Here is a 14,090-nt window from a genome sequence, read left to right as displayed (position 1 = left end):
TGCTTACAGGCACCAGTGGCATTGTGAATGGTGCACTTGTGTATATGCTGACTTTGGGGTCCCGGTGGGACTGCCAGGATCTTTCTCACTGACAGCCAACTTGTCTGTGGGGAGACCCAGCTGCAGTCTGGGGTATGGTGGGTTTCAGGTTCCCCATGGTTCAAATGCCAGCCCATATGACCTTCCCTGTACTGGGTGGGCCTCTGTTGGCTGGTCTGTACAGTGGGCCAAATCGTCCTGGCACACCCAGGGTGGCCATGAGTGTTAGCAGCCAAGGAGGCAAGCCCTTGCACAGGGTCCGTACGCGGAGGTTTCCCCAGAGTGGCCTTGTAGTGGTTTTTATTCAAAATCGCTTTTTAATTACAAAAATAGAAAAGAAAGATGGAGGTACATAACATAATAGGTCAGAGACTCTCTGCACAGAGTTTTCCTTGGAAGTCATTACTTTCCCAGTCTAATGTGGGTCTTTGGATACACACACACACGCACACACGCTTTAATCTTCTTTGAGCACCTACTGTGTGTGGAACCCTGAGCATTTAGAGACGACGCAGACCCGGGCTCTGCCTTTAGGGGGCGCTCTGGGTCCTGCTGGGGAGACTGACAGGAAACTGATCAATTACCCTTTGATGGGGAGCCTGCTGTCAGATGAGGCCAGAGTAGGTAGTTAACTGTGGGTGGCGGGGTCTGGAGGGGGAGTCAGGAAGAGCTTGACAGGACCGTGGGGTTTGAACCGGGCCTGCACAAACGCTGGGAAGTGTTTATGTGGAGAGGAGGAGAGGGAGGCGGTTTGGGAGGTGCGGGCTTTGGGATCCCGGCAGGAGTGCCAGGGTCAGCCCCTCGGTGCGAAGCCACCCGTGAGAGCCTGGCCGCGGCGCGCAGCGTGTGTGTGCTGGAGGGCGGGGGCGGGGGGTGGCGCGGGGCCCTGGACCCCTGGCCAGAGTTTCTGCTGTGCTCTGTAAGTAACAGGAGCCACTGAAGGTTTTTAAGCCGGGAAGTGACCAGGTCCGGTGTGTGTGTTTGAAAAGGGCCTCCCTCGAGCAGAGCTTGCAGGAGGGCGAGGGGGTCAGGGAGCCCCCCGGGAGGCTTGCGCGGTGGTCCGGGGGCGCCGCGGCTCAGCGCTGGTGGCCGGGACGCGGCCAGAGGGGGGCGGTGGTGGGGGTGGGAGCGGCTGTGCCGGCGGCGATTGGACGCAGGCGGAATGGGCGGGGCCTGGGGCGAGGACCAGGAATGGACGGTGTGCGGCTCCTGACGTGGGCGGGCGCGACGCGGGGTGGCCGGGCCTGCGCCGGGGTCCGCTCTCAGCTCCGGGCGCGCCTGCCCATCCGGCCTCCATCCCCCCTTTCCGGGCAGAATGCCCTCCACCAGCACCTGGCCGCGCCGCGCCGCAGACAGCAGCGGGCGGAGGCCTTTGTGCTTTCCAAGTCCTCCTCCAGGGACGCGGGTGATGACCGAGCCAGCAGATGCCCCGCTGGTGGCACTGCCGCCACCCACCACCCTCTGACGCTCAGCTGCTCCCCAGAAAGAAAGACCTTGTCACAAAGGGAAGGAGGGAGAGGACGCGCTTCCGCGACGCAGCCCATCTGGGAGCCAACGTTATTTTCCTGATTCAAGAAAACATCTGTTCATGTTCTCCTTTCAGAGAGAGGCGGGCAGCCGACCCAGGGCGAGGGAAGCCGCCGGGCTGGCCCTGGCGCTGGGTAGGCGGGTGGGGAACGAGGGCTGAGCCCAGGACCCCTGTCCTAAGGGGGTTTGGACAAACCACTGCCGTTCTCTGCCCGATTTCCACCCACCTGCTGCCACCTGGCCTGCCTGCCCTTATTCCTCTGTGGACTTCTGTTCAGGAGCTCCCACCACCCCCTAGACGCCCGTGGCTGTCACTGCCTCCTCTCAAGGACAGGGGGTCCCGGGGCAAAAACTGTACCTCCCCCAGAGTGCCATATGTGTTTATCGAGGGACCCCTTCATTATTTCTCACACACAAGCCGTGTTTTTGAAAGATACGGCTGCCAAACAAACTGCATTTATTACATAATGATTAATTCATTGCCCCCATTTCTTATTAATCAAAGACATCCATAACTGCCTATCCAAGCTTGGGTGGGGGAGACAGCCAGCGAGGCCTTGAGCTGACAGCCTTCTGGCCCAGAGTGGGGGCACTGCTAGATTTGTGTCACTGTGGCCTCATTTGGGTAAATGCACGGTACCCCTGAGATTTCTAGAAGAAATAGAGACAGCCCATGGACCCCCCATACATCGCCTCTCCAAGCCCCTGGGGCCACCGGGGATGTTTTATCACCCCCTCTCCAGCCAGCTCTGAGCTCAGGCTGGCTGCTTGGCACTTGGCCGCTGGCTGACCGGCAGCTTGGCAGAGGAAGAGGGAGATGGAGTGGGCTTGTCCCCATCCCTGGACGCTGCCATTTAGTGGCAGCTCGGGAAGGAGATGGGGGCCTGGGCTGAGCTAGAGAGCGGCTGACAGCACTGTCCTGGCAAGCCAGTCCCAGGCACAGAGGCTGAGAATCTTGGGGTTCCAGGGCATTTGAGATGTTCATCCTCTCACCTCCCAGGGGCAAGGCAAGCTCGTGTTTTTAGCTCTTGAGATACATGAGGAGCCAGAGGTTGGGCCAGTACCGCTCATCCAACACTGAACGTGTGGCCTGCCCTTCCACCTCACCCCAGGAATGTCCTTGCCCTCAAGGTGTTCACAGTCTAGTGGGGAAAGGGCAGGTGCCCAAATAAGTCAGTGCCATCCTATGTGGTGTCAAGCCACAGGTTGCCCAGGAAGATAAGGACCAACGAGAAGATACCTAGCTTGAATCAGGACATGTGGTCAGGGAAGCCTTCCCGGAAGAGGTGCTACTGCTAAGTGCACTTGGTTAATTTTGTTTTGTTTTGGTCTACTTTTTAAATAACCACTGTGTGCCACATGCTGTTAGGTGCTTTTCACATACGTTGTCCTGTTTAATTTGCACCAACAACCCTGTGAGGTAGGAAATAGCTTCCGCATGTTCTCGATGAGTAAGCTAAGTATCAGAGGGGAAGTTGCCTGGCCAACTCACTCAGCCAGGATTAGAACTCCGAGTGGTTCTCAAAAGATGACAAAAAGGATGTAAGGGGATGGGCAACGAGTCTGGCATGCCTGGCACAAGAAACAGCAAATGCAAAAGTACGGCTGCGGGAGCTGCTGGGACATGAAAGTCTGCAGAGTAAGCAGAGGGGGGCTTGGGTCATAGAGAGCTGGCAGCAGAGAGCTGGAGAGCCATAGCAGGCATGTGAGTTGGGGCTGAAGTCCCACTGCAAGGGGCTCCATTGGTCTCACTCAGGGCTCCAGCTCCTAGGCAGACCTCCTTTGGCAGCACCCCCTGGCCCCCCGCCCCACCTACCTGTGTCTCTTTAGGTACCTGGTGACAGGCACACCTCCCAGATCTGGCACACGTCTCTTCCTGCGTCTGACCTCAGGAGACAGGAGTCAGGTTGGCATCGAGCATCATGGAAATGCCCAACACATCAGTCCCCGAGGGCCTCCTGGACCTCTCCACAAATCCTGCAGTGCCCATGTTGACTGTCTCCCCGTCCATAAAGAGGCTGAATGGCAGCCAGCATCTGCCCGTCAGCAGAGAGTTCCCGCTCTTCGCACCAGCTCGCTGAGCTGCCTCCAGGGACAGTCCTGCCCGCCTCCCCAGAGAACCAGCACTTCCGCTGCTGCCTAATGGCTCTCCCGGCTGGAGACAATCCTTGATATTTAGCCCGCGTGGCAGGAGCCTTAATAGCAGCCACTCTCCCTCCCTGTTCCTGCCTCCTGTGCCCCAGAGACAGCCTGGCTCACCTTCTGAGCTGACCGCGCTACCCCCATCAGGCAGAGGCCTTTCTGCCCACTCTCGGTAATATCTGGGACGAACAAGCGCCCAGCAGCCCCTTGCATGCGGTGTTTTCTCTTCGGAGATGGAGAGATGCCCTGTGAGGGAGTGTCATTAGTGTGGCCTCCTTATTATTATTTTTTTTTTTGAGACAGAGAGACTGAGAGTCAGTGGGAAAAGGGCAGAGAAGGAGGGAGAGGGGAGGAGAAAAGAAGAGGAGGGGGTCCTAAGCAGGCTCCACACTCAGTGGGGAGCCCTATGCGTGGCTAGATCCCACAACCCTGGGATCACGACCTGAGCGAAATCAAGAGTTAGATGCTCAACCAACTGAGCCACCCGGCACCCCAGCCTCCATTGTAAAGATGAGAAAACTGAGGCTCAGAAAGGAGGCGTGATAAAGACCTACCCTATTGGCCTCCCTGTTCTCCCCTTGGTTCCAGGAACCCTAGGACCTTTACCGCTGTTGGCCTCTCTACCTGGAGCTCCCTTCTCGCCTCCTCTCTTTTAGATCTCATCTGAGGGAAGCCTCCCTGCCCCAGTCCCCTCCCCTTAGTATTTACTGTCGATGGATTTACGTCCTCTCCACACTATGTAAGCTCCACAAGGGCAGGACTCACCCCCTCTGTATCCCTAGCACCCGATATGGTGCATACAGGTGCTCGGAAATATTTACTGAACGAGTAAATGAGCAAATGGGTAAATAGACAGTCAAAGCCTAACATTTCTAAAAGTTTATTCTCCATGTGTGAGGGCAGCAAGAGCTCCTGGCTGGTGGACAGTTTCCTCCAGGGATGATATATTTTACCCGGTGACCTCAGGGTGGTCCTCCTACCTGGCATGGGTGCATAGATCCTACTCCCATTCCACTGGCTAGAACGCAAGTCATGTGACCATGCCCATTTGCAAGGGAGGCTGGGTAATGTAGTCTAGCTGTGGCTCTGAGGCCGGATACCGGTTTTGTAGACTCCAAAGCTTCCCGTTCCGGTTACTATATTGGTCTCTTTAACCACCGCAGCCAGCGTTTACTGAGTCCTTACCACGGTTCCAGGCTTTTCCCACATTGGCCCATTTAGTTTTCATAAAAACCCTGCAAGGTGGGTATTGTCCCCGTCCACAAATGAGGAGGCTGAGGCTCAGATGACCTGTTAAGGGGCAGAGGTGACTCAAGTACCCTGCCCTGCTTCCTTAAAGTACCCGTCCAAAGTACTTCCTAGAAACCCCACCGGTGTCTCATTCCCAAGCCTCCACACAGGTATTTAAGTAAAGCAGGCTGGTGTCCAGAAGAAATGAACTATATGCAGCCTGAGCAGTAGTTGCTGGCTTCCCTTTTCCTGGTCTATGAAAGTTCTGCCCTTACCTGAGATGGGGCTTTGTCTCCCTGAGCGCTCAGCACTCTTCCACCAGTTCAGCTGATCGTTTTTGGAGCGCTTCTGTTCCTTGCCACCTCCCTAGCTCCAGGCCTGCGCCAGGCACCCACTGGAGGGGTAAGACAGGACCCACCCTCCCACACAGGAGTAGGGGGGAAGGCACACACGTGGCTACCAACTCTTGGTTGTCCTCTTCGGGTTTTCTCTCCCAGACCCTTATGACTAGCAGGTATCCTTCTGCTGGCCTTCCTGCCCCTCGGCAGCAGCTGCCCTGCCCCTCACCCCAGGCAGAGAAAGGACAAATGTCCCTGGTAGGAAAGCTGCAGGGGAATGGTCATCAGTGCTGTGATCGGGTCTGTATAGAGGACAACTCTAGAGAGTGGCATCTTACCAGGTTGGGTAGGTAGCCCAGGCTTCCCAGAAGAGGTGACATTTGATTGTCCCTTGCAGGCTAAGGCAGTAGTTTGTCAGATTGAGAGATGGGAAGGGCATTCCAGGCAGAGGTAACAGTTTGTACAAAACCTAAAGAGTCTGGCTTCTTGGCTCCTGTCTCTGCCTTCACCCCTAGAGGCAGGTTTGTTGCCCAGACCAGTGACCCAGGTCCTTCTGACCTATGCTGAGCAGGGAATATCTCCTAGTCCATGGAAGAGGAGAGGAGGCCTGGGAAGAGAAGAGGAAGGAGGAAGAAAGGACACCCTAAAAGGAAGAAAGTGAGGAGGGAAAAGGAGCAAATATTGACCGGGCTGAGCACCTGCTGAGGCCCTGGAGGGACCGGGATATTTTTGCTGTAACACCAGGCCTCATCTCCTCTTCTCCCCTTATTCACTCACCTATGGACATGTGGCCTCCTTGTTCTCCATCATGCACACTGATGCCTCGGGGCCTTTGCACTGGCTGTTTGTTCTGGCTCTGGCTCTGATGCCAGTGCTTTCAGCACAGATGGCCATGCAGCTGATTCCCCCTCCCCTTTAGCCTTCCCTCAAAGTTTACCTCTTGAGGAGACTTACCAGATCACCCTATTTAAAACTACAGACCATCTCCCTCACATCCCCACTCTCCTTACTCCAAACCGTGTTTTCTCCAAAGCACTTAGTCACCTTCCAATGTCCTGTACACTTTACTTATGTATGATTTTGCTTATTGGTTGTCTCCCTTCCCCCCACCCCAACTTCTCCCCACCATATAATCACACCCTTTTTCTTAAAGTAAAGTCTGCCCCCAAGTGGGGCGTCGAACTCACCACCCCAAGATCAAGAATTGCATGCTCTCACTGACTGAGCCCAGCCACGTGCCCCCTAAATTTTGATCTTTAATCTGTCTTGTTCAGTAGCCGATCTCTAGCCCCTGAACACAGTTGGCACTCAGTAAGTGTTTAAAGAATGAATTCGGCCCTGTGACCCCATTTCGCAGAGGAAGGAGTGGAGGCCCAGGGTCTCACGGCCACGTGGTGGGGGGGCGGCCCAGCATCCCGTGGGAGAGATATTTACCAATCTCTACCATCATAAAGAGGGCTGGTCCCCCCACAGCGCTCGGGGCGGTGCGAGGGCGCAGGTAGTCATGGTTACAGCGCCAGAGACGCCTTGTATTTCCTGCCTTTTGTGTTCGCTCAGGCCCCAGCCCCCAGCTCGGGCCGCCGTCCCTGATTAGCTGTCACGTTGCGGAGGGGCGGGGCGGCCCCGTGAGCCCCGCCCGGCCCCGGAAATGGGCGGGGCCAATGCGTGTGGGCGGGGCACCGGGGTGAGGCGTGTCACTCCTCCCAGCGCGCGCGGCCCCTGATTAACAGACGAGTGCGGGCGCGCGCGGCTGGAAAAGGGCGGGGCTTCCAGAACCGCAGCCTGGGAGCTTGGTTTGGGGGGGTGAGAGCGCCATGTTGGCGGCCCCCAACAAAGGGCGCCTCGTGCCAGCGGCTCTGTCTGTTGTAGTTTTTTCTGGCCCCCCAGGGTCTGAAAGTGAGAGGCCTGAGTGGGCCTGCCCTTGGTGATCCCCCCCTGCCGACCTGTCCCTAGTGGCTGACCTGTCCCAGGGGCTGATCACTATCCTTTCTCGCTGGCCTGTGCCGCCCCTTCTCACGAAAGGACCTTTGCACACCAGTCTCTGTTCCTGGACACTCTACTTCCCTTTCCCTGGCCAGTTTCTCACTCCTCAGGAAGCTTTGCACATAGACTACTTCCCTGGTTCTGCTTAACAGCTTGTCTCCCTTGCAGTTGTGCCTTTCTTTATGTGTGCATCCACCTCCCCACCAGACTGAGTGCCACCAGAGCAGGGGGTCCTGCCTGCGGCCTGGCACACAGTAGGTACTCAGTTTGTATTGTTGAATGAACCCATTCATCAGGCTGCCCAAAGGCCTCCTTGGCAGGCCCAGCACTGAATGCTGGGACTCGGGAGAAAGGGAGACAGATGCTCCTTCACTCCCAGACACAGAAGAGCTTGTGTCCAAGGCCAGGCCATGGGGTGAGTGTCTGGCCTGAACCCCAGGCCAGAGGAGCCTGGTCTGGTGTGTGCCCTTGGTGAATGGACCACTGTGTTGGCCAGATGGGGAGCCCTGGGGCTGGCCCTAGGAGGCAGGCATGAAACAGAAATGAGCTGGTGAGGGCAGCTTGACATAGGTTGGGGCCAGAGACCCCTGGGATGCCCAGCCATCTGACTTCTTTGTGGGGTACTCGCTGTGCCCTTCCCTGGCTTGATGGAGTGTGCGTGCCCAAACCTCCGTAGGTCCTTACCCCCATAGCACTCAGACAGTGAAAAGGGAGCTGAAGTCACGAAATCAGTTACATAGTTATATACATAGATATCCTTGTGGGGGTTTTGATGGACCTTGGGGTATATACGTCGTTCTACACCAACACCAGAAGAAAAAAATGTAACCTGCACCAGAGCCAGTAACAATGACGTGTTACACTAGAGCTTCAGGGGCCTTGGAATTTGTATCCGGGGCAACTCCTGGGCTCAGGGCACCCCAAATCACAGATCTTAGGGGTAGGACCCAGGAGTCCTCCCTATTTCAAGCCTGTGTGGTTTCGATGCTCAGAATCTTAAATCCAACTTTTGAGAAACAGAATGACAACTGTTTGTGTACCTGAACACATTCAAATCCCTTCCCGGGCTATAGCGAGACCCCTCTACCATTCTTTATCCCAGACTTCGGCCCAGACTTCAGGGACTCTGAACCCTTTAGGAATTGGGAAAGGAAAAAAAAAAAAAAAAGCCCTGCGTCCTCTTCAGAAAACTGTGCTTGTGCACCTACATACACAGAAACTTTTCATTTGATTTCAGGAAGTTCTCACACCTGGCTTAAGTGGTCTGAAAAGCAGGAGAGACCTGTTTGGTGAAAAGGCCTCCATGCTGACACTCACCTGAACCTAGGGCCAAAGGGCACAATTGTATGGGTTGTACACTGCACAAGAGCTTCTGGCAGAAGTCCAGCCTGCCCTCCACTAGCTAAGTTGTGCAGCCTGGCACGTGGGGTGTCTTTTTGTATTTTGTACAAAGGCATCATATAGCATGCCCTAGCCCTCCTGCCTCCCCATGCCAACTCAGGGTTTGGCATTAGTGAAGTTGGAGAAATGATGAACATTATTGCTGACCAAATGACCTTCTGGAAAGCCCATTATTAAAGCCATAACGAATGACCCAGCAGCCCTCACCCACAAATGCTTAGTTCCCGGTGCTTCTAGAGTCCTGGGCTTTGACTGGGCAGTGGTTGGGGCTGCCCACAGGCTTCACTTGGGGTAGCAAATTGGTCAAGACAGCTGGGCCTGTCTCTCAGCAGAGAGTGGGGGGAAGACTAGTAGGTCGGGGAGCACCTACTATGTAAACATTTATTCCCTTGACATGAGTGATTCATTGCGTCCATTCTATACATCAGACAAACTGAGGCCCTGAGCTAGCTGGCAGTTTGGAGTGGAGAAGATCTTCGTGTCTGGGGAGACTTGAACAAAACCTCTGACGTAGGACAGAAAGGAGGCCAAGGAGGGGAGAGGGAGTCGCTAAAGCCATATCCGACAACACCTACTGCCATGCGGCTGGCCTCCTGGAAGCCTCCCCTGACCTTGGGACTGGTTAGAGGCCTCCTCTGGGCCCACACAGCCTGGACCTCATTTGGGAGGCCTGTTTCCGCACTGTCTCCCCAATAATCCCCCAGCACTAAACTGAGAGCCCTAGACACAGGGCCTGGTGCATTGTGTAAAAGGCGGCTTTGTTGACTGAATGGTTACGTGGCTGATAAGGGGGCTCTAGGCTCCTGGCTCCTTTGTTTCTAGACCACCATGGGAGAAGACCTGGCCAGCGGGGCTGGTCAGAACAGCAAGACCAGGAGGCCTGGGGTGGGAGGAGCTGGGGCAGGCAGGAGAGGCACAGCCTGAGGTTAGAGAGGCCAAGGGGAGCATCGGCACTGGAGCCGTCTCCAAGGGTGAGTTGGCATTTCCTGTTTGCCAAGGCCCCGGCAGCCACCCTCAGTGACCTCCCGTCCCAGCTCAGCCTGCTGAAGGGCAGCGGAGCCCAGTCGGTGAGGCTCTGGGAGGCCAGAGGCTGCCAGATAGTGAAGTAGAACTCTCCACACCAGGGCCTTTCTCCTGGAGACCCGGAGACCCACAGACCCTCCCCACTTACACCCTGCGCACAGCCTCCTCTGGGGATTAAGGGCCCTGAAGATGTTGGGGGTCTGTGACCCCTCCCCAGGAAGCAGTGCCACTCACCATCAGTCAGGGTCCCCACCAATAGGGGTGCTTTCCTGAGCCAGGAAGGGGGCACCCCTTCCTCCTCCCCCTGCCCCCGTCTCTTCCTGCTTATCCCTCCTAGCCCAGGCCCCTTCCCCCTCAGATGTGACTGCATCGCTTCGTGGCTCCTGACCTGGCACGTGGGACACCGCAGACCTCCTCCACATCTCTCATGCAGATAATAATCAGTGTGTCTCTTGGGGTGCCCTCCGGCTGGGAACCAAGTCCAGTTCCCTCAGTGTCCCCCCGCATGTGCCCCGCAGGGCCTGGCTCCAAGGAGGGCCTTAGGGTGCTCAGTGAGTGAGTGATACCCATAATTCCTTCAGGGGCTGACTTCCTGGAGGAATGTGACGTTGGTCGGGGGGAAGGGGGGGCAGCTAGCAAGGCAGGAGGTTTCCCCTCCCAGGAGAAGTCTCCGCCTTGGGGCACAGCGCCCGGCAGCCCTGCCAGCGCCCGGGAGCAGGGGGCTAGCGACTGGCGCCATCTTCCACAGCCCTGGTCCTTGCACGAGTCCCAGCCACTTGGAGACTCAGGAGGGCCAGAGCAGCCTCCCTTTGGGACGTGGGTGATAATCTAAGAAGCCATGGGTGAATCTGTGCGCCATGGCTCCCCTTGGGACGGGAGCTCCAGGGTCCCCACTTGAGGGTGTTCTGGAGCCTGGGACACTTAAGCGCATCGCACAGGGACTGGAGTAGGGGTGCCCGGGGACGCCTGGGTGCAGCACGAGTGACGAATGAGAGGATGAAGAAGGGATGGGGGGCGGGATGGGGCAAGCCGTGATTATACCCACGCCCTTGCACCCTGCTGCTGAGCCCTGTGCCCTTGGGCCAGCCCTGGCTTATGTGAGGGCCCAGGAAAGGGCTTGTTGGACACACAGGCGGGGTTCATTTGTTCATGAGTTCGTGTGTTAACGCATCCCTTCTTTCCTTTATCCCTCCAGCCTAACCCCTGGCAAGCACCTGCTATGTGCCAGGCTGTCCCAGGTGCAGTGGGTACAGCAGTGGTCAAGACAGACAAAAGTCCTTGTTTGTGAAGCGGATGTGTGAATGGGAGGCACTGAGCAGTCAGTCAGGGTGAAGCAGGGAGGTGGGATGGGGGGCCGGGGGAGGGGGTTCTGTAGAGGTGGTCCGAGTAGACCTCTCTGTGGGGGATGGGCTTACCTGGCGAGAATGGTGTTCTGGTCATGGTTATTGTCACTGTTATTAACAACATTCCCACAGCCCTTCAGAGTTCCTGGGCCCTCACGTGATGCCCCAAGAAGGTGTCTGCCGGGGTGGGCTGTCACTCTCCTCCTTCTGGGCCCATGGATGCTCATGGGTTACACACCAGGTCGGTGCTGAACGCTGGGCACCGGCTCCCTGCAGGGGGAAACAGAGGCCAGGGAGGGGCCGGGCTATCCCATCTGCTTGGAGCAGGAAAGACCAAGGAGGGTTAGAGGAGGGAGGCAGGAGAGAATTCCAGATGAAAGACAAGCATGGGCAGAGGCTTGGTGGGGAAAATCCAAAGGAAAGGCACCCTCTAAGAAAAACCAGCTCGATTTGGGGGTGGCCTGAGCCCACATCAGATGTGCGTCCACCCGGCCAAGCGTGTGGGGGACTGAATGGCAGGCCCAGTGGCCACATGGCCTCCAGGACAACCCCCTACGCCCTTGCCCCCCGTTGCCCCCCCAGCCCCTCAGGCTCTGAGAGCCCAGCTGCCTGCTCTCTGGGGGAGGGTATCTTTCTCTTGACTCAACAACAGCCGCCACTTGCAGCTAAGCCGAAGGGAAGTTGGGACTTGCGTTTTGCCTTCCTAGCGCCTCTAATCAGCCCCACACAGCCCCCGCCACAGGCTCCCATCAGTGCCGCTTCCGGAGACTACTTGAGATACACCTGCTCGCGCTAAAAGGAGAAGCAGTAATCCATCAAAACAACCCCAGGCGCGGGGCGGGAGGGGCCAGGACTTAGTTTCTCCTCCCAGGGACCTGGGCAGCATCGGGCCTCTGGATCACACAGCTTCTTGGCTTCTCCCCTCAGGCCTTGGTTTCCTGGCCTGTCAAAGGTGGCAGGGGGATGAGCTCCCGGCTCATGCCTCTGGGCCTCCTCCCTTGCCCCCCACCCTCCTCTCTCCCTTTCCAGAGACATTATAAATCAAACGGCTTAGAACGTAAGGCATCAAAAATTCTGAAACCTTCATCTATTATTAACGCTGACAGTAAATTCCCCCTCCGAGCGTTTTACATAGCAACTGTTACCAAGACTCGCTGGTGGAGCTGCCGCTCCAGCCCGCCGCATCCCACAGCTCCGGGCGGGATGGCGGCCGCACCCGAGCCTGGACCCGACCGGCCACCACCTGGGCACCTGCCAGCGCCTCCCTGGGCGGGGGTGGCTGGGCGGGCCCTCAGCAGGGGAAACAGTTGGCTTCCTGCTGCAAGGGGGCCCAGGCTGCTGTCGGTGAGCCTGGCCAGAGGTGTCCGGTAAACCTCAGCTCCTGCCTGGGGAGGCAGAAGGGCCTCCCCAAGCTCTTCGGAGGCAGCAGGAGCCTTCCCCCCTCGCTGCCCTGGTGAGATGGAGGACGGGAAAAGGCTTCGTAAACTGTAAAGGGCTGTGCAGATGTTTACCGACTCACCCACCTGTCAGCTAGACGCTCCTGAGTGCCTGTTTGTCTGCAGGCAGTATCTGGGCACCAGGGATTTAAAACAAAGACAAAAAGGCCCAGTCCCCAGTCCGGTTTGGTAGGAGACAGACTTGTCAACCCCTAGTTGCATTCAGTGCGATAATTAATGTGTGTTTGAACAGCAGGAATGGGAGGGGTGATTTACCAGATCCGGGGGAGGGTAAGGGATCAGGAAGGGTTCTTCCCAGGAGCCTGCACCTGGGCAGGGTTTTGAAGGATGAATAGGGGTGGGTCTGCCTGCTATGGATAGAGGGACTAGCATGTGCAAAGGCCCAGAGGCGCGAAGCAGACCCACTAGCAGGTGGATTATACGCTGACCTGTTTGGGTGGAGGAGGGGACCTCTGGGAGGGAGCAGGTTTCAGAGGGTGCAAAACCTTGGATACAAAGCTTAGAGGGGGATGTTTATTTTAGGACATTGGGGAGCTATGGAAGATTTTAGACTGGGGAGGAACAGAGTCAGATTTCGGCTTGCAGAAGAGCCATAGATGTTGTCTCTTGGGTTCCAGTTTGGGGTGCTGGGGTGGCTGCTGCTGGTGGCCTCATTGTCCTGGAGAGGTGAGACCACTTGCCGGGTGTGAAGGAGAGGCCACTCTGCAAGCCGTTATTTTGCACTAACTGTGTGCCCCGCCCCGAGTTGGGCCCGTGGTCTCTGCCATGGGGAACTTGTCATCACAGTGAGCGGCCAGATCACTACAGACCCCCTGAGGGAACCCCAGCACAGGCAGGCCTCATGAGGCCTCTGCTGTGGTGCCTCGCCAGGGCCCAGCTGAGGGGCTGGGTGATTGCCTGGAGAAATGCTGGCTCTCAGGCAGGGAGCCTGCAAACCCCTTCCCATAAGGAGCTCTATCACTTGCTCCATGCTGCTCCAGAAAGCAGGACACAAACCGGGACACAGACAGACTTCAGCCCAGCCAAGTGGAGGCGTTGATGGGCAGAGTTCCCCCCTAGTGACGAATAATATACGTTCATTGTGGAGAATTCAGCAAATAGACAAGAGTCTCATGAAAATAAGGCTCCCCTGGGATCTTCCCACCTACCAATGGCCAGGTCATATTTTGGGCCCAGTTGCTCCAGAACCGGGCACAGTTATACATTTTTAAAGACAGAAGTGGCATCATATTCTTTCTGAGTCCGTTTGGTGACCTGCTTTTCTCACTTAACACATTGGGAATAGTTGCCCATGTTTTCACATATCCAGGGGGAACTTTGCCAAGGGCTGAGCCACCCAGAGGGGACCCAGCTGACCTAGAATGTCCAGTGCTTGTTTTGGGGCAGAGGCCATGGCCCTCAGCTGCTGCACACAGCACCCAGCACAGAAGCCAGCACTCGGTGGGTGCTGCATGAACCATTCTAGGAAGAAGTAAGCACTCCAGCCCCAAAAGTGAGTGAGCAGGAGTTGGGTGGAGCCCACAGGCATGCTGTGAGTTAGATCTGGGGTTAAGTGAAGTTTGGGGTGAGACCTGTGCTTTCTGAGGGTTCCCACTGATTAGGGTTAG

The 14,090-nt window shown here is 56.7% G+C and overlaps 1 protein-coding gene across 1 annotated transcript in view; it reads left to right on the top strand.

The window, feature by feature from the left end:
- Window positions 1-1,230: 1,230 nt before the first annotated feature.
- RAI1 (retinoic acid induced 1) overlaps window positions 1,231-14,090 on the top strand; it is a 55,952-nt gene continuing 43,092 nt past the window's right edge. Inside the window, exon 1 of the mRNA XM_029928884.1 lies at window positions 1,231-1,444. Coding sequence (XP_029784744.1) covers window positions 1,231-1,444 — 214 coding nt within the window. The remainder of the gene's footprint in view (window positions 1,445-14,090) is intronic.

The sequence above is a fragment of the Suricata suricatta genome, chromosome 17 (genome assembly GCF_006229205.1).
Source record: "Suricata suricatta isolate VVHF042 chromosome 17, meerkat_22Aug2017_6uvM2_HiC, whole genome shotgun sequence".
NCBI classification, from domain to species: Eukaryota; Metazoa; Chordata; class Mammalia; order Carnivora; family Herpestidae; genus Suricata; species Suricata suricatta.
Note: the sequence above shows the minus strand (reverse complement) of the source record. Positions and strands in the feature narration are given on the sequence as shown.